At 46.5% G+C, this 24551-nt stretch overlaps 3 protein-coding genes across 9 annotated transcripts; 2 read left to right on the top strand and 1 right to left on the bottom strand.

Moving 5' to 3' along the window:
* Nucleotides 1-53: 53 nt before the first annotated feature.
* On the top strand, nt 54-17142 carry csde1 (cold shock domain containing E1, RNA-binding). 7 transcript variants are annotated; one of them, XM_027029679.2, is made up of 23 exons: nt 54-113; nt 2882-3619; nt 6749-6937; nt 7655-7844; nt 8106-8272; nt 8697-8783; nt 9563-9660; nt 9822-9903; nt 10016-10144; nt 10300-10425; nt 10578-10793; nt 10950-11090; nt 11885-12055; nt 12359-12370; nt 12623-12637; nt 13201-13308; nt 13586-13761; nt 13897-14009; nt 14098-14217; nt 14439-14617; nt 14761-14924; nt 15163-15295; nt 15484-17142. In XM_027029679.2, the coding sequence occupies exons 3-23, from the start codon at nt 6779-6781 to the stop codon at nt 15529-15531; spliced, it is 2634 nt and encodes an 877-aa protein (XP_026885480.1). In that variant the 5' UTR covers nt 54-113; nt 2882-3619; nt 6749-6778; the 3' UTR covers nt 15532-17142. The 7 variants fall into 7 exon arrangements, with proteins under 7 accessions (XP_026885480.1, XP_026885484.1, XP_026885483.1 ...); XM_027029683.2 differs by lacking the exon at nt 12623-12637; XM_027029682.2 differs by lacking the exon at nt 6749-6937.
* Nucleotides 17143-17283: 141 nt separating this feature from the next.
* On the bottom strand, nt 17284-19120 carry rassf11 (Ras association domain family member 11). Its single transcript, XM_027029691.2, has 2 exons — nt 19018-19120; nt 17284-18554 (listed from the first exon to the last, which is right to left on the bottom strand). The coding sequence occupies exons 1-2, from the start codon at nt 19118-19120 to the stop codon at nt 17284-17286; spliced, it is 1374 nt and encodes a 457-aa protein (XP_026885492.2).
* Nucleotides 19121-20374: 1254 nt separating this feature from the next.
* On the top strand, nt 20375-24480 carry apex2 (APEX nuclease (apurinic/apyrimidinic endonuclease) 2). Its single transcript, XM_027029675.2, has 6 exons — nt 20375-20572; nt 20834-20917; nt 21238-21418; nt 21589-21732; nt 21923-21992; nt 23259-24480. The coding sequence occupies exons 1-6, from the start codon at nt 20458-20460 to the stop codon at nt 24366-24368; spliced, it is 1704 nt and encodes a 567-aa protein (XP_026885476.2). The 5' UTR covers nt 20375-20457; the 3' UTR covers nt 24369-24480.
* Nucleotides 24481-24551: the final 71 nt, after the last annotated feature.

A 24551-nucleotide genomic window follows, 5' to 3' on the forward strand; every position in this document is an offset into this window, starting at 1 on the left:
CGTTAAACCTCGTGTGCACGCGTGAAATATCGCGATGCGTCCACCTTCTTCTCACTACGTAATGTGCCGTGCTGCTTATGGCGGCGCTGGTGACAGTGCTGAAAGCTGTTGGGGTAAGATTTCTACCGTTTGTGTGCGTGCTGCAGGGATCTAGGACGATAAACTGGACACATACGTCGACACACTTTTTATATATGTTCGCTTAGGCTAGCGTGGTGGCGTATTTAATGTGTTCTTTTAGCTAAAGAGGAAAGGCCTGGGTGGGGGTAACGCTCATCATTTGATCTGGCGTAGCGGGTAACGTTTGGTTGGCTAAGCTAGCTGTTTAAATCAGAGCCGTAGTTTAAACAAATGGTTCTCGCCAACCCCTAAAACCAACGAATGAATGTAAATAAGCTTTGCGGGTTTTTTTTTTAACGTAAACCTGATATCATGGTTTTGTCTTGGCTGAGGTGTTCGCTGCTCCAGCGTGGTTTATTAGCTCGCTGCTAAGGCGTCTTTATTGGGCTAGGTCTGTGGGTAATGGCCGGGTGGACCCGCTCACACATCGCACGGTATTCCTGTCTGCCGTCGGCTGACGTTTAAAACCCCCCGACGACACAAAAGGTATCAGATTTTACACACGTGTCATGTCGTCCTGTGGCGTTCAAAACTGACCCAGTCGACGACCTGGCCGACCAACACGCTGTGACTGTAGCTGGTCGGCCCAGTTGGCTAGCGACCTCTGAGTTGCCTTCACTTAGCTGTGCGCGTTTGTGTGACTAAAATAACCTGTTTTTAGTTTACAAATTTGACACCGGTCCGGACCGTATTCAACACGTGCTACAGAAGCAGGTTACTGTCCGGACTGTGCTCTTTAGCTGCTTAAACTCTAGGCTGGTGGAGTCTTGGGAGCGCTGGACTGTTTGTCGTTTCTGTGCCTCTTCAGGTGATGGTTCTGCCTCAGACCAACCTCGTCTGACTTTGAACCCAACACAACCTGATTTGTCCGGCGGGGGGTTCTCGCTGGCTTGGCTGTGCTAGCTAGGTTAATGTGCTTCGCAGGCTTCTTTTCAAACGGATTATACTAAACGGTCAACAGCAAAGCTGCAAGTCCATGTGCAAGTTGAGTAAGGCTCATGCGGGACGTTGTGTAAATGTTGTGTATGGAGCCGACGCCATTTCACCCGATCGTGCGTCTAAAGCACGGAGTGTTGTCTACAGCCGTGAAGCAAGTCTCTAAAAGTAACGTTGTGTCTGTGGGCGATCTGGGGAATTGCACTGGTTTTGGCTGCGTCATCTACAGCTCAAAAGCACGCACTGTACAAGCGCAAAGTGTTCTCATAACACGTTATAAAGTTGTTTTCTGAAAACTATGCATTATAGTTATTGGCTTTCTCAGTAGTACCTGACCAACCGGGCATGTGTGGTGTTTTTTTTTTTTTTAATTTTATTTATTTATTTATTTATTTTTTAAAGGACGGTGATTAAATGCCGTGCGCGTTTTGGAGTCGGCGTCCTCTTAAATCGCAACCACTGAAGTGCTCACTTCTTAGAATGCCCCATCACTACCGTGGATAGAACTTGACCCGTTTGCCAGGCTTGTTTTGAACGATGAGAGGGCAGTGTGGTACCATTGCAACACACTGCGACTATTTTCGCCTCCCTGCTTTTTAAAGATGGCCTTGTGCAATGCAGCTTTAATATCTGATAAGACTTGCCCCCAAAAACATTCACTGGAACCCTTTCCTGGATGTGAGGAGGACTGATGGCCTAACGGCAGTTGTCTGTTTGAATTAAACATGCAATGGGTTGGTGTTCCATAAATACACATCTAACTAAAGGTATGCGCCGAGACTTGTTGATCACAGGACGGGGAGCGTTCAGGCAGCTGCCCTTGCGATACTGGGCAGCTGAGGAAAATGGTATTTTTAGGCCTGTGAGTTTGTCACATTAAGGAAACGTGGCTTGAATGAAGCAGTGTAAAGACCTGTCTTAATTTAAGGCTACATATTAGAAGATTAGTCATTGGTTGTAGAATTGTAAAATAAAAAAAAACGGGTATGGTGTTTAGTTTTTGGAGTGGCTACACCCAAACACTAACTGGAATTAGACTGCACAAGCTCTAGTTGTCACTTTCTCCTTACAACAGGTTTTTGCCGCAAATGCAACATGCGGTGCGTTTGTGACGTGCACTGCATGTTCACCACTGACGCTGACGGTGTGCAGTATAGTAAATGATGTGACGGACTGAGAGGTTAGCAAAAGACATAATGTTGTCCCTCGTCAACTGTGAACTGATTTGCTCGCGCAAATTCCTGGGCAGCACATCATAGAATTAATGGAGCGGAGCAGAGTAGAAGAAAAGAAGTAGGACTTTAGTCTTTCTTTTGGTACTTGACACACTTGTGACTGTGTCTTTTAGAAGTCTTCCAACACCTGCTTTGAGGAAAGCATGCTTGAGACTTTCTCCTAATCTGTTTTCCTTGGTGTTTTTGTGAATGCAAGCTCCAGGTTTTCTTTCCCTTTCTCGCTTTATCAGATTGATATGTGACAACTGTCCATGATAGGATTAAATATTGATTGTCCGCGATTAACTATCGATGGGGGTAACAGGATCCGACTGCCTGTACAGAGCACATGCTTAAGTAGAGGACGCACGTTGGGGTGCATCGTGCGTACTTTGTGAGGAGGGAGTGTAGATGACTGGAGGAAAGAGAATTCTAGATAATATGGGTTTGATTGCAGGGGGTTCCTGATGTTAAAGGTTTAAAATAACTTAACAATGAACATTAAAGTTTGTTAAAGGTTTGGCTTAATGTGGAGAACTGGCCGTTTGCGTAAGCCTATGCGAACTGTTGTTTTAATCTTTGCATTCCTTTTCGTTTTGTCTTTTGAACAGTATGAAGTGAAAAAGAATTGATTTTGTACCATCCTGAAACTCCTACTTCAAGTTCAGATCAATCAGAAGAAACAAACCAAGGAAAACTGAAGAAACGCCCCCGAGGAACAACCCAATGGTGCAACGACCCCGAAGACGCGACGGACCTTCACTGCAATGAAACAAATGAGCGAACCGTAACAACCAAACAAAGCAACCAAAGACCTCGTGGAAACAGGAACGGGAAACGACTTGGACCGAAGCGAGCGACCGTCGACATTCACGGAGAAGACATCTGATCTGAGACAAGAAGTTTGTGCCTACTCAACAGCTTTGACAAAGCACACGTCCCAACGCTGCTCCAAGCCCTACTCATCCTCCTCGCACCTCTGACTGCGCCAGGGTGCGGCGAGGGCTGCTGTCTGCTAGTTTAACCTTCTCTCTCAGTTGCCCCCCCACCCCCGTGTCCACCCCCCCATCTTGCGCTGTTCATCTTGTCCGAAGAAGTGTCTCCATACCTGCCTTTTGGTTTTTTACCCCCTCCCCCCCACCTTTTTTTGTTCATCCCTCCCCTTTTAGGGTGGTCTTTTTTTTCTTTTTCCCCCCCCCCTCTTTCTTTAATTTTTTTTTTTTTAGTAGAACTTGTGCCAGAAATCTGAAGCAAGCGAGTGTGTGCGTGCTTAAGAACAAAGAGTATAAAACATTGGTTCAGGGTTTGAGGGCCCAGCTCCTAACGGCATTCCAGGACATCTACGCAAGGTAGGTGCTCCAGTCTATTTTTTTTTTTTTAAATCATCTTGTCAATTTTCATCATCATTTGTCAACTGTATTCAAGAGGTAGCTGCAGACTTGATTTTGAGTAGTGTTCCTAGCAGTGAAAAGGTTCAGACTTCAGGACATTTGTGATGGGAATCGGAGGCCATATCTTGCAGTGCAGTTACTGCACCGCAGCCAACGGTGGAGCATTTATGAAGTATTAATAACAGGACACACAGGCTTGAAAAGATTTGAAAATATAAGTGTAATATTTAACTTGAAATAAAAATGGGTTAAAAAGGTAAGAGGAATCAATGTGCCAGCATCCAGTCAGCTACTTGCAAAATGTATGAAAAGTATTGTAGTCATTTTAATTAAAATCGATCTGTATTCTGGTAGCACTGACGGTACCTGCTCAATAAAGCGTAGCATAAATCGAATCATAACCGTACATGTTTATAATGACTGACTAAACTTGTAACACTCCTACAGACAGCCATTACTCTCAGTGCAGTATAGTGTTGATAAAAGTGGCCAGTATATCAAACCTGGCGTGCTATTGAGACATAAGTAATGTTGCTGCCTTATGTACAGTTCTTACAGGAACTCTAAAATCCTTCCCAGAGAACACAGGTTAAAGTAATCAAGATAGTAAGATGGACTATTGGGTTACTTTTATCGCAATTTTCCGTCTACATAAGAAAATGCAGAAATTGTTAATGCCCCTTGTATCTGTCCTTTTGTCGTTAAATATTTGACTGCTCTCGGTTTTCTCTCCTTTGATGCAACTGAAATGAATCATTTTATGCAGTGCATCTATGCCTTGATGGAAAATCAATGATCTGCTTTAATTTATAGCCATAAATGTAAATGCCCACATGTTTTGTTCTTGGAAGCAAAACCGCTAGCAGCAGAGCTGAAGGTTGCTTTTTATATCTGAGGTTAAACAAAGCAGTAAGCCCACGTTTGCGCCACAACATATTTGCGCTTGACGCGATGCGATTCGTTTCGTTTCTTTCCTTTGCATTAAAACCCTGACTTGCATCTAAAAAGTCTTCAAGCCGGACAGTACTACACGTTGAACCTAAGGTTTTCCTGTCTGGTTAAAAGAAGAATTGACAGGGGTTCGCTGCGATCTCCTAGCCGCACCGTGCGTGCTTGGCCTGCTTGTGCCGGTCCTACCCTGACACGAGCCTTTAATGTCCTTCCCCTCAGTTTTACTCCTGACTGTGTCGCTCTTCTCACTGGCTCTTCTTGTCTTTTTCTTTCTCCCACACCCCACTCTTTTGTTTTCGAGTTTCTCCCACCTCCCTTCCTCTTGTTCTCTTTACCTTTTGCAGAAATCCAGAGGTGTCAGCCTCGGGGGAGGGGGGTGGGGAGGAAAACCAAATTTGTATGTAAAAAGGCAAATCTGCAAACAGGCGGAAAAATCGGGGAATAAGAAACCTCAAAAAGAAGTAGTTTTAATCCAGGCTGACCCCAGTGTGGTAACGTTTGGTCAGGGTTGTATGGGCGATATAATGGGCAGTCCCTGGAAAGGCTTTGTAGAGTTTACGTTGCCTGCGTCGCCTCCTGCTGCGTTTGTTAGCGCTGACCTGAGCAGCACCTCCCCTGTCGGGCTCAGCCTCTCTCCGTACGGCCGATCCGTAAGTGCCGCCCGTCTGCTCACCGCACTCCTCCTCGTCCTTCCATCAAACACCCCACCTCCGTCCCTCTTGTGATCTGTCCAGCTTAACCTTTCCATGACCACACTACCCAGTCACCGGGCTCAGAGACTAGCTTCGGCTCAGAGGCGGTCAGAGAGGTGGCAGGCAAGGACCAAGGACGTTGTCTGTAGGTGGCTGTGAGTTGGTTGGCTGTTTTTTCACTCACCAACACCACTGGCTACTGACAAGTTGGATGCTAGCAGATTTAATAGCAGTCAGTGACGCACGAAGTGGTCCGGTCATTTTTCGTAATGGAAAGCGTTCAGTTGTTCATTAGTTTTTGTTTTTCTCCCTTTCACTTTTTGAATTTTGATGTTGGCTCAATTGCTGCTTGTTACAATCTTTCTTTTCCCTTCACCACTGGGAGAACCAGCTTTTCCGTCCTTGGGCTGACTGGTTACAATTAGCGTACCATTTCACTGATGTTAGAACTCTGTAACGCATGTTGTATATTGTACTTGATGTTGGCATTTAGGTGTCGAATCCCCAGGCGCGCCACTCCACGATGGCGCCCTGCGTGGTTCTCGAATGTTCTGGCGTTTAGGAAATGCACATTTGGCATCAAATGGAGATCTTCAGGACCGCGAAATACGTTCAGGCACATGGCACTGCACCGTTTCCTTTGGCTCCCAGTGGGCATTTAACTTCATTCTGTTGCCTGGGGCATTGGATTTAACTCTCAATATGGCCCGCAGAGAATCTATTTCAGAGTTTGCTGCAGAATGACCCAATGGTCGAGGCTGGTCCCCCTGCGCCCTTCTCACGTAACCCACCATTTGCCATTACTGCGTTACGTAGCAGCACCACCTCAGGCCTCCACCGCCTCCAGTCGTTTCTTTTATACTTGACTTCCCTTGGTGTGAACAGAAATCCCGGATAGAATAAGAAGTACAATTAAATAATCTCCAGGCGCCATTACTCTGCTTTGCCACGATGGCCCTTCTGTTATTCTATCCGACTCTTCAGTTTCCAAAAGCAGCGCATCTCTGCATGTGGATTGCCTGTGCGTTTACGTCAAAGCAGCTGTTGTTGTAAACTGATGCATACGCTCACGCGTCGTTGCAAAAGTGCCTTTCGGGAACACGTTTTAAGTGTAGCACAATTTTGGCCATATCGAAGGGAAGTCGAAACATTCCAACGACTATGGCGCGCTGATCATCTCAGAGGCTTCAGATCCTCCCTGTGTTTGGCATGGGTGTAACGGGTTCTAGACACATCTGTGCCAAGCCAATTTTGGAAGTATTTGACCGATGCTTAAGATCTTTTTCGGTCTTTTATGTTATTGAGATTGTTTTTCTTACACTGGAAGATTTAATGTTCATGACACTGTTGCCATGTAAAGGGATTCATTTGTTTGTGCTAATGCATTTTTTTTTTAATGGTTAGTGGAGTTTATATTGAATCCCTTTTACACCTTTTCTCTCAGTGCCCTTTAGCCCTAAGCCCTCAGTTGAAGATGGAAAGGGCACAGGCCAATGCCCCTGCTTCCCCTGCTGCTGCCCCCGCCCCCTCTTCCATCAGTCAGCCAATCCCCCGTTCCGCCTCCGTCTCCTGCCACGCCTCTCGTGCAGCAGGAGGGAAGAAGCATAAGCGTACTCCTTTGTACCAGAGATCCGTAAGTGGTGCCCTTCCAGACTAACTGGTGTGGAACTCCGTTGGAGCTAACCGCATGCTTTGAAATTGGTGCAGTTTGAGTGTCACCTTGGTACGCACAAGCAGTGGCACGCCTGAGTTTGAGGAATCTGGAGAAAGTTACTCGGGCTGTCTGTGTTAAATTGGTTTGATTGCCAGATTTTTTTTTTCCCCCCAATGCTTGTTCATAAATTCATGTCTCCCGCTGGAGTAATAAAACCATGCTCCTTTTAGATTCTGTATGTGCACGAACATGGATGGATTTTCCTGTTTGTTGGTCAGGGAGCCCCTTGAATTCATGATGGATTTCAACAGTGGCTCTTGCCGAAACGACTAGAAGTCGCTAATATGTTGTTTATGATGTTGTGTGCTGAGTGAGTGAGAGAATTCTGGCTGAGGCTTTAACCAGGTCTGTGAGTATGATCATTTTGTTAGAACCCCAGTACAGGAAAGTTACACTAAAAACATGTTTGCTGTGTTAGTGACAGCAGAATTTCCCTATTTCACTTGAAACTCTTGGGCAGTTGTACCCAAAACCTAATACACATGCCAAACACACGTTGTACGCTGTCCAGCGATACCGTCTCATTCCTGTATCATTTTTCACTTGTGTGTATATAAGCGCTTCCCCAAGCTACACACAAAACGTTGCGCATGTGGGCCACCCTTCACTCCCCGCTCGTCTCTCTTCCCCGTGCAGATGAGTTTCGACCCGAGCCTGCTACACAGCAACGGCTTCGCCAACGGCACGGGCGCAGGCCTGCGGGAGACGGGCGTGGTGGAGAAGCTGCTCGCCTCCTACGGTTTCATCCAGTGCTCGGAGAGGCAAGCCCGCCTCTTCTTCCACTGCTCGCAATACAACGGAAACCTGCAGGAGCTCAAGATTGGAGGTGAGGGGTGGGGGTGGGGGGGAAGTGGGTCGGCGTTGGATGACGTTGGCGGGAGGAGCGGAGCGTGCATGTGTGTCTCAGCAGGCGTGCGGATGAGTAGCAAGGCTCCCGTTTTGGGGGCGGAGCCTAGCCTCGTCTCTGTAAGGATGCCATGTCGACTGAAACTGGATGGTGGCGTAGCCTGAGGCCCGTCACTGCGTGGTGTTTCTGACTGTTATTGTCTAAAATGGCACGTCTCACTGACATTTGTCCCTCCCTCAGACGATGTGGAGTTTGAGGTGTCCTCTGACAGGCGCACGGGCAAGCCAATTGCTGTGAAGCTGGTAAAGATCAAGGCAGAGGTGTTGCCCGAAGAGCGAATCTCTGGGCAGGTGGGGCCTGACTTGCACGCCTCTCCATTTACTGTGCTGCATGGTTATATTCATCCAGTTAAGGAAACACATTTCTCTTGGTTGTCTGTTTGTCCTTGTCTCATCAATGTCCTTGTCTTTGTTCGTTTGTTTGTCTCCATCTGTCTGTTTTTTCCTGCTAAGGTAGGGGGTTTTCAGGCTCATTTTAAGCTCACTCGTCTGGGGATGTTTGTCATCTTTTTTTAAAGTTATCAGATCTTACATTGAGTAATAGAAATTAATGAATTTCCTTTTTTTTGTGAGTTCAGAATGGGCTTGAATGTCTGTGCCATGTGGTTGGTTTTGTTTGTTTGTTTTTGTGGTGTTACAAGATTATTGGGTGGTTGATTTATTTGAACTAAATTTCTCCTTTAATTGTTTAAATGAATGGCATGCTACTTGCGTTGTAATGCTGACCAGAGCCATGTCTAACTCCATGTCTGTGGGCAATGCCACTCTTCAGGTGGTGTCGGCCATCTCCTGCCAGCTGGATGGGAAGTCTGCACCCAGCCAGGTCCCCACCGGCAGCGTGTGTTACGAGAGGAACGGGGTACGGCACGCTTCTGACTCTACTTGTAGCTCTTTGCCTCTGCTGTTGCCTTGTGTTCCAGTAGTTTAAATACTTTTCAATTAAACAGTGCATCATTAACATCATAAACCGTTAGGGTTTGGCATGTGGCCCAGGCCACTCACTTCTCTCAAAATAAACCCCTAAGAACCCACTAAGCTCTTCACAGGGATCAGCAGGCAGGCACCTTCCTTTGCCTGTGTTTTGAGGAGTTAACGCGTCCAGGCCGTCCCAGACCCACCACCCTCCAAGTTCTTTTAAACGGCGATCAGCCACTACACCACTAGACGCTTCCTAACACAGCAGATCCATTCTGGCTTCCCTGGTGACTAAGGCCATACCCAGCCCTGCTGGCACTGTTGGTGCAGTCTCCGGTCTAGATTTGCTATTCTAGACATGACGGTAACTTGGCCTATGGCCTCAAAAACCAAATTCCACCAGCAAAGATGTGGCAGACTTGGCTACAAATCCCCTGGCACCTGTCTCCTACTCTCATATACCCGCCACCCGCTGTCTCTCGCTCCAGCCAGCAGTCTGCATATTGCCTCCACGTGTAACATCCTGCAACAAAGTACCCTTACATGCCGGGGCCTACACATCATTTGGAACTAGTCTTCACCGTCCAAGGTCTCGCAGAGTTGAAAGGACATTCAGTCACACAGCAAACATTTAATGCCACTTGCATCCGTCAGTGGAGTATTATCCCTAAAGGGAGCAACGGTGGAAGTGGCCTGACGTTTCTACTCGAATTTGTCTCACAGGAGGTGTTTTATCTCACCTACACCCCTGATGATGTGGAGGGCAACATCCACCTGGACACAGGAGACAAAGTCAGTTTCTACATGGAGACCAACAAGCAGTGAGTTGCATTCCTTTGGCTCTCAAGTTCAGTACAGTGCTTTAGTTTGGCCAGCACCGACCACTCTGAAGGGTGGTGTTGAAGACAGGGGTGACGGTGGGCTCGGCCCGTGGCTCCAGCCCTCTGGTAGGCTGACGTGGACGGTCTTTGTTGTCTTTCAGCACTGGAGCAGTCAGTGCCCGTAATGTAGTGTTGGTGAAGAAGAAACAGATGAGGTGTCAGGGTGTGGTGTGCGCCACAAAGGTGAGATTTTGGAAGGTTTCTACGTTGATGGCGCGGTGTATTTGGAGTCCGCTCGTCTCGTTCTGCAGCATCACGTTTTAAAGCTGTGGTCTGCGTTGTCATCCACTCTCAGGAAGCATTTGGTTTCATTGAGAGGGCGGACGTGGTGAAGGAGATCTTCTTTCACTACAGCGAGTTCAAGGGCGACCTGGAGACCCTACAGGCTGGAGATGATGTCGAGTTCACTATCAAAGAAAGAAATGTAAGTTTCTGACATGCACAGCTCTGTAAAAACATGAGTAATCGGTATCGTTCTTTTTGTGACCACAAAAGATGCTACTTAATGGAGAGTATTTCAAACTCTGCTCATCCATTGGGTTCACAGGACAGCTGTTTCTAACTTTTCTTTCCTCACAGGGGAAGGAAGTGGCTACGGACGTGCGTCTGCTCCCCCAGGGCACTGTTATATTTGAGGACATCAGCATCGAGCAGTTTGAGGGCACCGTTACCAAGGTCATCCCTAAGGTTCCCACCAAGAATCAGGTACTCCCAGTTTCACCTCCTCTTTTTGCTTCCTGGTGGTGGTTGTCGTTCAGACTGGATTGGGTGGGAGTAGTAATGGCACATGTCGATCATGGCACAGTTCACCGTTTTGAGTCCTGTTTGGAGTCGAAGGTGTTTTTCCTTTCGCACAGAATGACCCGCTGCCGGGACGGATTTGTGCCAGGATTAACTTTACCGAGAAGGAACTTCTATTTGGGGAGAAAGACACCAAATCCAAAGTGACTCTCCTGGAAGGCGACCACGTCCAGTTCAACATTTCCACCGACCGCCGGGACAAGCTCGAGCGAGCCACCAACATCGACGTCCTGCCGGACACGTTCCGCTTCACCAAGGAGGCCCGTGAAATGGTGCGAAACACAAGTTCAGCCGTTTTCTGCACACTGGTCTTTTGTTGTAGAGTATTGCCATTAACCCAAAAATACAAAACTTTTTTTTTTTTTTCCCCTCCCCCTTTTTTGGGGGGGGTGGGTCCCCTCTCTCTCTCGGATCCCATCATTCTCCAGGGTGTAATAGCTGCGATGCGTGATGGCTTTGGCTTTATCAAGTGTGTGGACCGAGATGCTAGAATGTTCTTCCACTTCAGTGAGGTCCTGGAGGAGAGCCCACTGCATATCTCGGATGAAGTGGAGTTCACTGTCGTGCCTGTGAGTCACAGGACAGAGATGGCACCATGGTTTTTTGGGGGTTTTTAAAAAATATTTTTGATTTTACATTGTCCTTTCCTGTCAGACTTTGCTTATGTGTTTGGCCTCCGGTCACACTCCTGTACCTCAAGGTAGCTGCTTAGTAAGAGTTCAAGTTTTTTTTGTTTGCCCCTGTTTTGAGCACATAAGTGAAGGACATTAGTCAAGTACATGCATTTATTATATGAGTAGCATCTACATTTTAAGTGAAGTCTCTTCAGAAGGCAAGTGTTAACTCAGCATGGTGTGGCTGTCCTCCTGTTGAAGGGGCTTTCAGAATTCAGATGAACTGATTTTTGTCTTTCAGCGCACACTCAGTAGAGTGGCTCATGTAGCAGCAGTGTTGTTTTGACAGGTTGAGGTCAGGGAAGATGCTTTGTCACTCACCATGCAGGTAAGGAAGGCAGATTCAGGTGTATTCATTTCATGACTAATTTGGTCTAAGATAAGATGTTCAGAAAAGATGAGGACAAACCAAAAAGAGAAACCAGTGAAATATTTAACAAGATTTTTGTCTGGTTGCCAAAAAACGAATTTAATGTTCATTTGTTGACGAAGGACAAATGTTTTAACGTTTTCTGATATTGGTGCCAAATTTCTGTATTGGTGTAGCAGAGACCTCAAAACAAATGATGGCTTAATACACTGTGTTGGGTATTGACTGTGCTCTTCCCATGACTAACCTTGGTTAGTCTCATTAATATTAATATCTCTTATTAATTGCCGGCTCTAACCCCGCACCTCCATCCCGCCAGGACATGCTGTCAGCCCAGAGGAACCACGCGGTCCGTATCAAGAAGCTGCCCAAGGGCACGGTGTCCTTCCACACCCAGTCCGAGCAGCGCTTTGTGGGCACGATAGATAAGGAAGCGGCAGGCGCGTCTTCCACCAAGAGCGGCGCCAGCCCCAGCAAGGCCAAAGAGAAGGTAGGCGATTCCTTCAGTACTCCCTCATACACAGTATTTGCCCGGTCAGGTTCGTTCTGCGGTAGGGAGATGTGGTGTTCTCTGGGCCTGCATGTTGCACACTCCCACCCCCGTGGCACTCAAACCGCTGCGCAAGTCTCTTGTTCAACAGCAAGGCTCATGGTAGCTTTTGGGCACTCTGAGGTTTGTTTGTTTTTCCTTTAGGCAGCTGTGAGGACTTTGTTGGTTGTATTCTTCTTTTCCTTCACTCTAATCTTTTTCTTCCCTTTTCCTTGTCCCTTTTCTAATCATGCTCTTCGTTAGAAAAAAGAAAAGGTAGGCTTCAGTTTCCTGCATGCTATGCTTCAGACGTGCAGGCGTCTCATAAAACATCGACAGAACTTTTCCCGTCACTTTTCCCTGCTATTTTGTTTACCTGTGAAGGCACTTAATGCGATTTCCATTAAACCGTGCAGGTCTACCTCTTGCGTATGTCCTGTAGACCTTATTTTCATGTGTAGTCGCTGTGACCTTTCGAAGACGATTACTTCTTGAAAGTGACTAATTTGTTTCTTTCCGTCTCTCAAGGTTAAAGTTGAGAAGGTCAGATTTGAGTTTAAATTTTGGTTTCTTTGTTTGGACAAGCACTAGCATGATGCCAAAGTGATTGGTTATTGCCACAGCAGCCTCTGACACCAAGAGCCTAGATAGCTAATAGTAAAGCCAGTGCTTACCAGTGCACTTAGTCTGGTGATCACATCCTCACTTTTACACACACACACACACTACTACACATGTTGCTACTGACCAAGTAGTTCATTTATTTCCTGAGGTCCTCTCGAAACGAAACACTCGATTTGCGTTTGTGCTTTTGATTTATATCCATACTAATAATTCATAGTTGTCATGCATTGACTTGGGTTGCGTTCACGTTGAAGCCTGACTAGCACTAATTAGCGCACACTTTCAGCAAGCCCAGAGTGGTCGCTCTGCTTGTCTGGTGGTAACTTTTGCTTTTCCTACGGTGTGCAATCCGTAAGCTTTGGGCATCCAGTGTGCTCCTTTTGTCATTTTTGGTTTGGAATCTGCTGCATGACTGCTGCTGATTTTCAGGCACCGGTCCACGTCTGGAGTTTTGACCAAACATGGGGGGTATGTGTGTGCAGGATGCAGAAGAAGGTGTGATCGCATATGAGGACTGTGGGGTGAAGCTGACCGTGCCGTATTACATCAAAGACCTGGAGGCAGGAGTACTCCCTCAACAAGGAGACAAGGTACTGTACAGTATCTTCGTGTCTCTGCTAACATTTTGATTTCCCGTTTAGCCTTGGCATGGTTTCTAAGACCTGATGGGTTTTTTTTTTGTTTTTGTTTTTTATATAGACCTTTTGCAGGCCCCTTTCCTGTCAGTACTGTATTCGGTATTTTGTTTTTCAGGACACTGAGAAACGAAGCATTATGTTGCTGTTCAGTGGCATCTCTGTCTGAGCATAGGGATTAAAGATTTCCATAACTGAAAGCGAGTGTATTTTCCGACACAACCCTTTGCAGGTAGAGTTTGCCATCAGCGAGGTGAAGAGGACCGGCCAGCAGAGTGCCGTCTCCATCAAGATCCTCAACCGCACCACCAACACCAAGAGGCTCCTGGGCTTCATAGCCACTCTGAAGGACAACTTTGGCTTCATCGAGACCGCAAACCACGACCAGGAGATCTTCTTCCATTACAGGTGACGCGGGGCCCGGCGCAGGTCTCCTGGGAGCAGTTTGCCTGCAGTTGTCCCGTCATCTGTCTCTGTTCTTATTTTCTAACGCCAGGTTTGGTGGGTTGTCCTTTTATTAACTGTGTGTGTGTACATGTGCAGTGAGATGTGCGGTGGTGTGGACAGTCTGGACCTGGGCGATACCGTGGAGTACACCTTATCTAAAGGGAAGGGGAATAAAGTCAGTGCAGAGAAGGTCACAAAAGTTCCACCTGGTATGGCTGGTTCATAGTTGGCCCGCCGACGTTTTGATGCGAACGGATCAGGTCATGTTCCTGAGGGGACATCTGTGTGCGTTTCCAGTGAATGGCGTGGGAGAGGACGTTAGCAGTGCTGTGTCTTTGGGGAAGGTGGTGAGGCCCCTGCGGAGCGTGGATCCCTCTCAGACCGAGTACCAGGGCCTGATTGAGGTCACAGAAGAAGGTGAGCAGCCCCGGCTTCAAATGCGCGTTACTTTGTGCCGTCCCACTGCAAGTCCTGCATATTTGCTGCTTACTTACTGTAGTTATTTACGACTGACTGCACACAAGTAGTGCTTGCTAGTGTCAGGAAAATGTCTAAGCCAACAAGCAGGATGGCCTGTATATCCAGTACATATGTGGGTTTTGATTCTTCTTTGTACCCTGTTGGCCTGACCCTACCAGGCTCCAGTAGGGGGCAGTGTTACCCGTTTGGCATTGTGGGCATGGCCAATAAAAGCGACTGCCTGCAGAAAGGGGAGCTAGTGAAGTTCCAGCTGTGCACGGTGGTTCAGACCGGGCAGAGAATGGCCTGCAACGTCGTCCCACAGCGCCGCGCACTGGTGGAGTGCGTGAAAGACCAGGTAACGCAACATGGTGGCCACGTGGCTGGTCCGCTGCACACACGGGCAGTCCCGACTGCTGAAGAACCCACACGTCTCTGCGCGCGAGCAGCCGTGCCCCGGTCCTACCGCCTAACTGTCCGCCTCGATTCTGCATTCTCCAGTTCGGCTTCATCACGTACGAGGTGGGTGAGAGCAAGAAGCTGTTCTTCCACATGAAGGAGGTGCAGGACGGCCTGGAGCTTCAGGCCGGTGACGAGGTGGAGTTCTCGGTCATCCTGAACCAGCGCACGGGCAAGTGCAGTGCCTGCAACGTGCGCAGAGTCAGGTGCGGACATGCGTGTCTCTGTTCAACACTGCCACAACAGGTCATGTGCTTTAATGTCCCTGGACCCAGTTTGAATTCAAGGCCATCTCTGCTGTACCTGGGAGTGAGAGTATGTCTGCATATTGTGGCTGTAAAAAACACCTCTTAACTGCAGAAGAATGCAATAATATTGCTTTTAGCTGGTGTCTGTTTCTGAGCTCAATAGGTGTGTGTGTGTGTGTGTGTGTGTCCATTGCAGCGAGTGTCCTAAACCGGTGGCAACGCCTCGACCTGACCGGCTGGTGAATCGCTTGAAAAGCATCACCTTGGATGACGCTAGTGCCCCTCGTCTGGTTATCATTAGACAACCACGGGGCCCGGATAACTCAAAGGTAAACTTGCCTTAAATTCCCTTCGTTTCGGCCTACCCGTGTCTTAACTTTGTTTCAAACATTTAAGCACCGAAAGCATTTAAAAAGTAGGCTTGCCTTCAGTACGTGAATTCGTGTTCCCCAGAGAGATCAGCTTTGTTTTTAACGTGTTTGGTCAACTGAGGGTGGTTTGCTTGCCTTCCTCCAAGGGCTTCAATATGGAGAGGAAGCCTCGCCAGGCTGGCGTGATTGACTGACTACTGTCTGCTGCTCCTCCCTCTCTGCAATGACTACAGCACCTCAGAGAACAGAAGCAATCAAGCCTAAAGGACGGGGATGGGTTTTGCACTGTTAAACACCAATAAGACACATGGAGTCACACCTAGGCACACCCACTTACCCACCCATACACCAATCAGCATGTACACACCACCTCCCTGTCCCAGAATCCCTTCCAAAAGAGTCCACTCATCTCGTCTGACCTTTTCATGTTAGTGTGGTGATTGCGAGCTTGTCATCGATGCGAATTCCCTGGTTGTGTGTATGTGTATGTTCCGTGTGAGTTACGTATCGAGTATTTAAAAAAAACAAACAAAAAAAAAAAAGGTATGAGAATGGAACGTGTTGAAGACCATGTTGGAAAAAACCCGTTTTGTGGTCCAGCCCTGCCTATGGAAGTCAGGCATGGCGACTGCGAGGTGGTTAATCTGTTCCAACCTCAGAGCAAAGTGGAAATGTCTGGAATTCTGTGCCTGCTCCTTTTGTCTCCACCTATCTTCCCCGCGGAAGTGGGAGTGAGCCATTTGGATAATTTGGGATAACTTTGGTTCTTTCTGTCCTCTCAGTGCAAACCCACTCACCATGTCAAGTATGTCTCTTCCAGATTGAGTCCTTCACTCTTTCAGGTGGTTGATCTATTAATTTGGTTCATTTCATGAAATGTTTTGTCCTGTGGGTCACCCCCCCCCCTTTTTTTTTTTTTTTTTCTTTTCTTTTACTGCTCATTCGTTCAATGCACATTTCCAAGCCACTCGGGTCTGAAACAACGCCGTGTTGTAGACTAAGACTGCTTCTGTGTGTGATGTTTGTGTAACTGATTTGATTTGTTTGATTTTTTTTTTTTTTTTTTTTCCAATCAAGTTTGATTTGGTTCCGTTAATTCTGTATGCGTTTTGAAAGGTTTTTCCCCCCCAGCCTTGGTTTCCCAAACTCCGTTACCTTTGTTTCAGGTGCAGAATTCCTAATGGCATCTAGCGTCCTGCAGTCCTTTTACACTCTGCCCCTTTCTTCCTTTGCACACCGTATTTTTCTTACTTTCATCTTTTTTTTAATTTTTTTTTTTTTTATTCTATTTAAACTGTCTGCTAATAAGTAAAATAAAGTAAGATTAAGGTGCCTAAAGTCTATAAATGAAACAAATGACAATAGATGTATACTCTATCCACAGCTGGTCACCAAAATATACCAACAGTTTTAGGGTGTCTCTTTCTTTTTTTTTTAACCCCCTGCCCCCCCCTTTTCCCTCCAAGTAGAATTAAACTGGTCTGCATCCCAAATAAGCGTGGATAAATGATCCTATATGTAACGTGTGCGTTTTACTTAGTGGGAGGTTCAAAATCCAGAATAAAACCAAGTTGTGTAATGTGAGAAATGAAAGTGGAATATAAAACACAAGGTTCCATCTGAAATCTCAAAGATCAGGATTTCAATTATTTTGTGGATAGAGACTTTGCTGTGCTTCTTACTGAAAATCAGAATATTACTGTTATGAACCTTCTCTGGAGATCAGTGGGTTACTGTTGAACCACATGTTCTCCTCTATACTTTTGTTAATGGTCTTGAATGAAATAAACGTTTTATGAAATTCATTTCTCTTGTGCACCGTTCGTGGTCGTCAGATTTACACATATCCCCCATTAGTTGTTAAATACAACAGATCTTTATTTCATGCCCCAAACATATGATATATGCTTAGTATCTACATACAAACTATGCAAACGTTAATCATCTTAAACCCTCGTGCTTCCAAGGTGTATTGTTAGCTCTGAGCGGTGTACAGTCTTTGGTGTAGACCCTTGGGTGGGTTTCTGAGCCTGGGCCCAGCGAGACCACCATTCCCTTAGCTCCGAGGGCCCACTTGGCTGAGACTCTATCTGATTTGCTGACTCCAACACACAAGGGAGTTTTGAATCCACTGTGGTAATTGCAGCTCTTTCCTTACTGCCTCCCCCTGGACTATCGGCTACGGTTTTCTCCTCCATTGCTGAGCCCGAGGTGCTTTCTACCTCCTCTGACTGGACTGTCTGAACAGAGGAACTTGTCCCGTCTGCGTGCAGCAGTTTGGCTTTGTACTCCTCCAGTTTGTTCTTGCACTCTGCCACTTTCTCCTTCAGCTGCAGGAACTCTGTCTGCAGGTCTTTCTCATAATCCCCCTCTGCCTTCAGTTCGTTGAGCCAGAACTCAAGTTGTTCCTCCTCTTCCTCAGACAGCAGTGGGATGCGCTCCGCGCTCCATCTTTCTGCTTGTTGCAGTTCAAGTAGACGGCTCTGCTCGTCAGAGGAGTCTATTTTGAGTTCCAGCTCCCTCAGACAAGCCTGCTGTTGGATGATTATCCTTCTCAGTTCCGCCTCCTCGCCCCTCACCGCTTCGAAGGATCCGTCACTCTGTTCTGCTCCAACATTCCTTCCCACCACCTCGTATTCGAGGGTTTCTTTTCCGCATTTTCCAAGACGACTGATCCTGGTCTGGTCCTCCCTTGACTTGTGTTTCTCTTTTTTGTCTCTTCCCTGCAATGCCCCAGAGGCCGGGGCAATTTTGCCGGGCCTGGCCCCTGCGCTATCTGAGCGGCCATCTCCTTTATCGTCATCCTTGCATTTGCCCTTATCTCGTCCTAATTGCTGCCTCCCAACCCTGCCCAGGTTCTCCAGCCAGCCCCACGCTTCCTCCATCAGCGTGAGTGACTTCCGCTTGGGCTTCTTCAGCTCCTCGGGGAGCGGCTCCGGGTGAAGTCGTAGACAGGACAGCAGCGGGAGGCTCTGCCGGTGCAATCCGGCCCCTCCGACCCCCCTCCGCGTTCTCCCCTCTGCCTCGCCTCGCCTCAGTGGAGCCAGTGGCTCGTTTGTCCCTTCCCCCAGCGAGGGCCCCAAGTGCTGCAGGGTGAGCTGGACCTCCCTGGCTTGCTGGCCGTACTTCGTCAGGGACTCCAGGAGTCGTTCTCCAGGAGTCACGTTGCGCTCGTACTCTTTGACCTTTTCTCTCAGTGTGTAGCGTCCTGTGCGACCTGCAGGGAAGATGAAGTGGTTGAAAGTGAGGAAGGATGGAGAGAGCACAAGTCACATGGGCCGCTTCCATATTGTGCAGGCAGCCAACGTGCTTTTCGGCGCACTCGGCTGGATTTTCCCAAAAGCGCTGTGCACAAAGACCCTTGGTAAAGGGCAGCAAAAGTAGCAGTGACCCTCCATTAAGATGATCTTAACGCAAGCATCAGTGAGAGACAAGGCCCTGGTTTTTTCATAGAAGTGCTCCGCCTACCCGGAAAGCAAGTTTAATATACTGCTCCCTCGCTAGACTGGGGCAGCAAGCTCATGAAATTCCATTCCATTGTGAAAGCAATGAGCTATGCTTAATTTTAAAGGGAGGAATGACATTCGATTTGATTAAATCCAGTGATACTATCTCCATGAGGGAAGAGGACTTTGTTACCCGAACGGGTTTAAGAAAGATGGGTCGTCTTATTCACTTACCTGTAGCTTGTGCTAGTGCAATGACTATTTCTTCACAGGTGGTCTTGTCCGTGACGCCACAGACGATACGCTGAATACCTTCAACATATACCTTTACCTCCATTCTCTAAAAAAAAATGGGGGGGGGGGGATCCTATTCACTTTGTCACTTACTTCCTGTAATAACACATTCCAATAAAATAAAGAAATGTCAAATAAGAGACATTTTAACCATATCTTACGAGCACCCATACTGAACAAGATTAATTTGGCATATGCACAAGAATATTTGAAAAATGAGACCTTCCTTCTTTTCCTCCCTATCAGTGGCTGCAAGGAGGAATAATGTCAGTTAAAATATTTTCTGCAAGTATTCATCATTACATGTAAACACATCCAATGGAGACTACTATTAATCAATTTTAAGCAATTCAGAAAACCTAAGAATTTTTAAAATGTATATTGCAAGATGAGGTTATAACGTTAATGAAGGTTGTTTTTTTGTTGTTTTTTTTTAATTAAATTAAAAATGCAACCGAAAAACAAGTAGGAACATACCTTTATCCAAAATATTGCTCACCGGGTCTGTACAGCTCCCTGAATAGAACTACTGGATCCTCCAACATTTCACAAAAATCCGTGTGTTTGAGACCCAGGACAGCGGCAGTGAGTGTGTGTGGGTACAAACCCTTTCCAGTAAACACTACGATCAACGCTGATAAGGGCGACTGCCTCAGAATTGCTCTACTCTTATCACAGCATTTCCGCTCGCTGTCCTGCGCTTTATTTTGTATTTTGTTGTAGACAGAATTGCCTCGCGTTTTAATCATTTAAACTGCAGGGTGATGAATTGGTGGCAGTCTTGCTTAATTACGGAAATCATCCGGGATTGACTTTCTACCTTTTATCAAGGGTTTCATGAGAGTTTAGACAGGGATTTATTTATTCCAGGGCCACTTGACTAGACGCCCTGAACGTCTGTTATCTAAGCACTTTAAAAGGAGATGGCATATTACTAATTCCATAAATGTCTTAACGGAACCCCTCTGTACATTGTTCTAAACAGTTAGTCTACTTTAGAGAGTTCATTAAGTGTGTACAGATCCAAAAGCAAACGTTACGTTCATCCTTGTGTAAAGACTTGCACTTTTAGCAGTATTTAGGATGCCTTTATTCCTGCTTTTACCCAACGAAGGGCGTGCCTTGACCCGTCCCTGCCCCGGACGCTGCACAGCCTTTGCTAGGAGAGCGGGCTGGAGGGGAACGATAGTGTTGCGGTTGGTGTTTCTTGCTCTGTCTTTACTCGGCACGCTTTCACTCAGCAGTCGCGCTCCGTTTCTGCGGACGAACGCGGCAACAAAACGAGGAGCTCGTTGGTCTCGCGAGAGCGTTTGGCGACACTTCCTGCACAAGCCCGCGCGCGCGCCGGCGCGCTCTCTGGTACTGTCAGCAGCCTGAACCATGAGGGTCGTCACTTGGAATATAAATGGCATAAGAGCCTTTAAAAACGGGATCAAAAAGGTGCTGGACTCCTTCGACGCGGATATCATTTGCGTTCAAGAAACAAAAGTCACGCGTAAGTAGCAGCTTTGAGTGACCGGAGTGCGCTAAAACTCTTACGGGTGGAGAGCCAACCTCTCCATTAACTTTTTTTTTAATTGCAAAGTTCAATTTAAAAAAAAGGACTTTTGCACATGCTTTTATCCGGAGCAACATACGTAGTTCTCGTTTCACAGTACGCGCACTCCTCGGGGGGAGGTATATATTGTAGCTATGAAGGCAGTCTCCTGCTCCTGCGTTTTAATCAGGGTGTCTGTTTTTCTGCCCACGGGGTTAGGCGAGCTGTTGGACGAAAGGACCGCCATCGTAGACGGCTACAACTCCTACTTTGGCTTCAGTCGAGGGCGCAGTGGATACTCGGGTAGACCGCGCTGTAGCTATACCATACTATACTATTATCATATCATACCATACTATAACCAGTCATTTGGAGGGATCTGACTGTAACCCAAACGCCTAGTTCTTTGTTGTATGCAAATATTACAATGCATAGTTAATAGCTGGGCGTTTACAAATCCATTCATCCTTTGAATTATGTAATATTTATTCGGGCACGTCTGAACTATTGGGCTAGAGTTCTGTGACTAGTCGTTCCACTGTTGGTATATTTAATCATCTGATTTGTTTTATTTTCCCTTTTTTTTTTTTTTTACTTGACTTTACTTCACTAAATTTGAATAGGAGTTGCTACGTTTTGTAAAGACACTGCCACACCATGTGCGGCAGAAGAAGGGCTGACTGGGCTCCTTGCCAACCATGGAGAGGCTGTCGGGCGCTGTGGTGACCAGAGTGCATTCTCCAATGAAGAGCTACAATCACTCGACGGTGAAGGAAGGGCTGTCATCACCCAGCACAAGTTCAGGTAAGCCCTCAGGGTAAATCACTGGCCCGTGTCCTGGTTCTATAAGCAGACACCTTGGACTTGATTGCGTTGTGGCATACTCAAATGGGTTGTAGGTTCTTTCACACCACTTCAGATTAGATTCCGGATGAACCTTTGAAGGCGGTTGGCATGCCGGTCCTTTTCAACAGGGGAGCAGAAGGATCGGAGACTCTGACGGTCATTAACGTGTACTGCCCACGTGCAGACCCTGAGAAGCCCGAGAGGAAGCTTTTCAAGCTGCGGTTCTACAAGCTCCTCCAGAGCAGAGCTGAAGCTCTCCTGGGTCCTCAGAGGTGAGAGGGCCCTGACAGACTTATTGGTGTTGGATTGAAATGATCTAGAGCAACTTCACTTTTTCACTGAAAGCTTTAGAAAAATTCCAGTTATTTTGTTGATTTGTGGGCTTAGCTTTATATGGAGTTGGTTTACATTTTTGTCCTGGATTATTTAAGTCTTTTGTTTAATAAATGACTTTCTGTCTAGTCATGTGATCGTGTTGGGGGATATTAACACCTCTCATCGACCTATAGATCACTGTGACCCAAATGATGTGGTAAGTATCATGAGTATGGTATTTAAAATTTGTTTGTGGTAAACATAGGGTCTTGGGTTTGAACATTTTCATTAGGCAGTGACAAGTTGGTAATGTCACCCTAAGTTTGTCTCTAATGGGTGTGTAAACTACCCTGTTTAACTTGTAAAGGTTCAGGTAGTTTTTTATCGTGCAGTATATACATATTAATGTACCTAGGTAGTTTGAAACACCCTATTGTGTGAAGACATCTCCAGCTAATAAAAGCACCTTACTTTATCAGGTTAGCTAGCTAACAGACTACCTACCTATATACATCAGGAACGCTAACAATTCCTGCTACTTTAATCCAATCCACTTCTGTTTTTTTCTTGGAATTGTATCTGTAGATGGACATGTATATCACACTAGATTAGGTGAGAGAAAATTGCAGTTATAAATTTATTCTCAGTTTTTGTGTGCCAACAGACCAAATTAATAGTGTTCAGATATTTTGTTCTTTTACACTTGATCAAGAGACACAAAGACTTATTGACGTTTTAGCACTCATGGCTGGGCAGTATGTTTATTCGGCATAAACCATCTCCAAAGAAGGCACTTCAGACTTGAACTTTTAAAGGTCTTAACATGGGAGTTGTCACCCTTCACTTGTCATCAGATTGAAAGGACAAAGAAAAAAAACAATTGGTCACTTACAGAGACACATACAATGCTCTGTTTGCATTTCTGCCCAGTTACAAACAGGTGGCGTATGCTTCTGTCGGGGACTGTCGATCCTTGCGTTCTCTGTGCTCCGTCACAGTGAAGGTCAAGGACCATACCGGGTTGTACACCCCTACAAAGGCTGGAACAAAAGCCCTTCTGCACATGAACCTTCTATAATATATGACCCAGATTGAGCATTAATAAAGTATCACGAGTTTAAAAAATGGCGTATGAATGAACATGTATAAGAATTTTACTAGCACAGTAGGAACAAAAAAAATTGCAAAAGCAACAGCGATAGCCTTTATATGCTCCAGTTATTTGGAATGTTGCTTCACTACGTCGTAACTAAACATCTCGATAATCATTTGTCACTAAATCATGGTGTAAAGTTGCCTTTTGTCTTAAGAAATTAATGGTTCCCTGTCTCTTCCTAGTGTCAGCATATGGTTAAGTGTTCTTCATTTCTTGGCCAGAGAGCGGTTGATGAGTTAAATGTTCTCGTAAATCCATTGTTTAAGTTGGATTGTAAGATTCACAAAAGTCTCATCTTAATCTCATTTATATTTTTATGTCCCACAGGATAATTTTGAAGATAATCCTAGCAGAAGGTGGCTGGATGGCTTCCTATTTGGGTCAATGGTAAATGAGAATGCAGATGAGATGGATGATTCTGAGATATCTGGTGGGAAGTTTGTGGACACGTTCCGCCATTTCCATTCGACGCGCCCCAACGCCTTCACCTGCTGGTCCGCGCGTACAGGCGCCAGGCAGACCAACTACGGCACGCGCATCGACTACATCTTTGCCAGCCGTGCGCTGGTATCCACAAGCTTCCTGAATGTGGAGATCATGCCAGAGGTGGATGGTTCTGATCACTGCCCTGTATGGGCACAGCTAAGCTGTACCCTCACACCCAGTCCCAGGTGTCCTGCTCTGTGCACCCGCTACATGCCAGAGTTTGCCGGGAGGCAGCAGAAATTGTCCCGCTTTCTTGTGAAGGTTTCTGAGCAACGGGAGGTTTCCAAAGACACCGAGGGGCCTTTGCCTGGATCTCAAGAAGCTGGGGAGATTTCTGAGAACCTCAGTCCTCTAGTTGCAGGGATTAACACTGCAAAGAAAAGACCTTCAGATGGACTACCAGAGTCCTCTGTCTTCAAGGGGAAAAGAAGCAAGCATGTTAAAACAGTGCCTAAACCTCAGGGAAGCCTCCTGGCTTTCTTTAAGCCTAAACAGAGCTCAGTGGACCCTGAAGAGAGTGGCTTGGATAGTGAAAGATCTGGGCCTGAGATCTCCCACAAAGGCACACAAAATGATGTCAATGACTGTAATGCAATGCACAGCATGCAACCAGAGTGGCACACCAAGGTCAAAGAGGAAACAAATAATTGTAGGGTTACAGAGCCTAAAGCTGAAGGATCATGTCAGGATCAGAGCCAAAGCAATGCCACAGTCTATCAAGAGAGTAGGGATAAGAAAGTAATGGGTCCTGACTTTTGGAAAGCAGTTTTACATGGACCGCCCCAACCACCACTATGTAAGGCGCACGGAGAGCCTTGTGTGTTGCGTACTGTGAAGAAAGCCGGGCATAACTTGGGCCGGCAGTTTTTTGTATGCGCCCGCCCTCAGGGTCATGCCTCCAATCCACAGGCTAGGTGCAATTTCTTTGCCTGGGTGGAGAAAGGCAAGTAGAAGCCTCTGGGCTCCCCCATGTAAATACTGTACATATCATGCGGTGGTGCTGAGTGCTGCAGGAATGTAGATTATGCTTTTACTGTAGAAATAAAAGGTGTTTATGCTTGTATGTTGGCTTGTGTGCGTCCCTTGTTTTTAGAAACCAGTATTTGTCATAATGACACTGTTACAGTTTTAGTA

This window comes from Electrophorus electricus, chromosome 23, assembly GCF_013358815.1.
Source record: "Electrophorus electricus isolate fEleEle1 chromosome 23, fEleEle1.pri, whole genome shotgun sequence".
Taxonomy (NCBI): Eukaryota; Metazoa; Chordata; class Actinopteri; order Gymnotiformes; family Gymnotidae; genus Electrophorus; species Electrophorus electricus.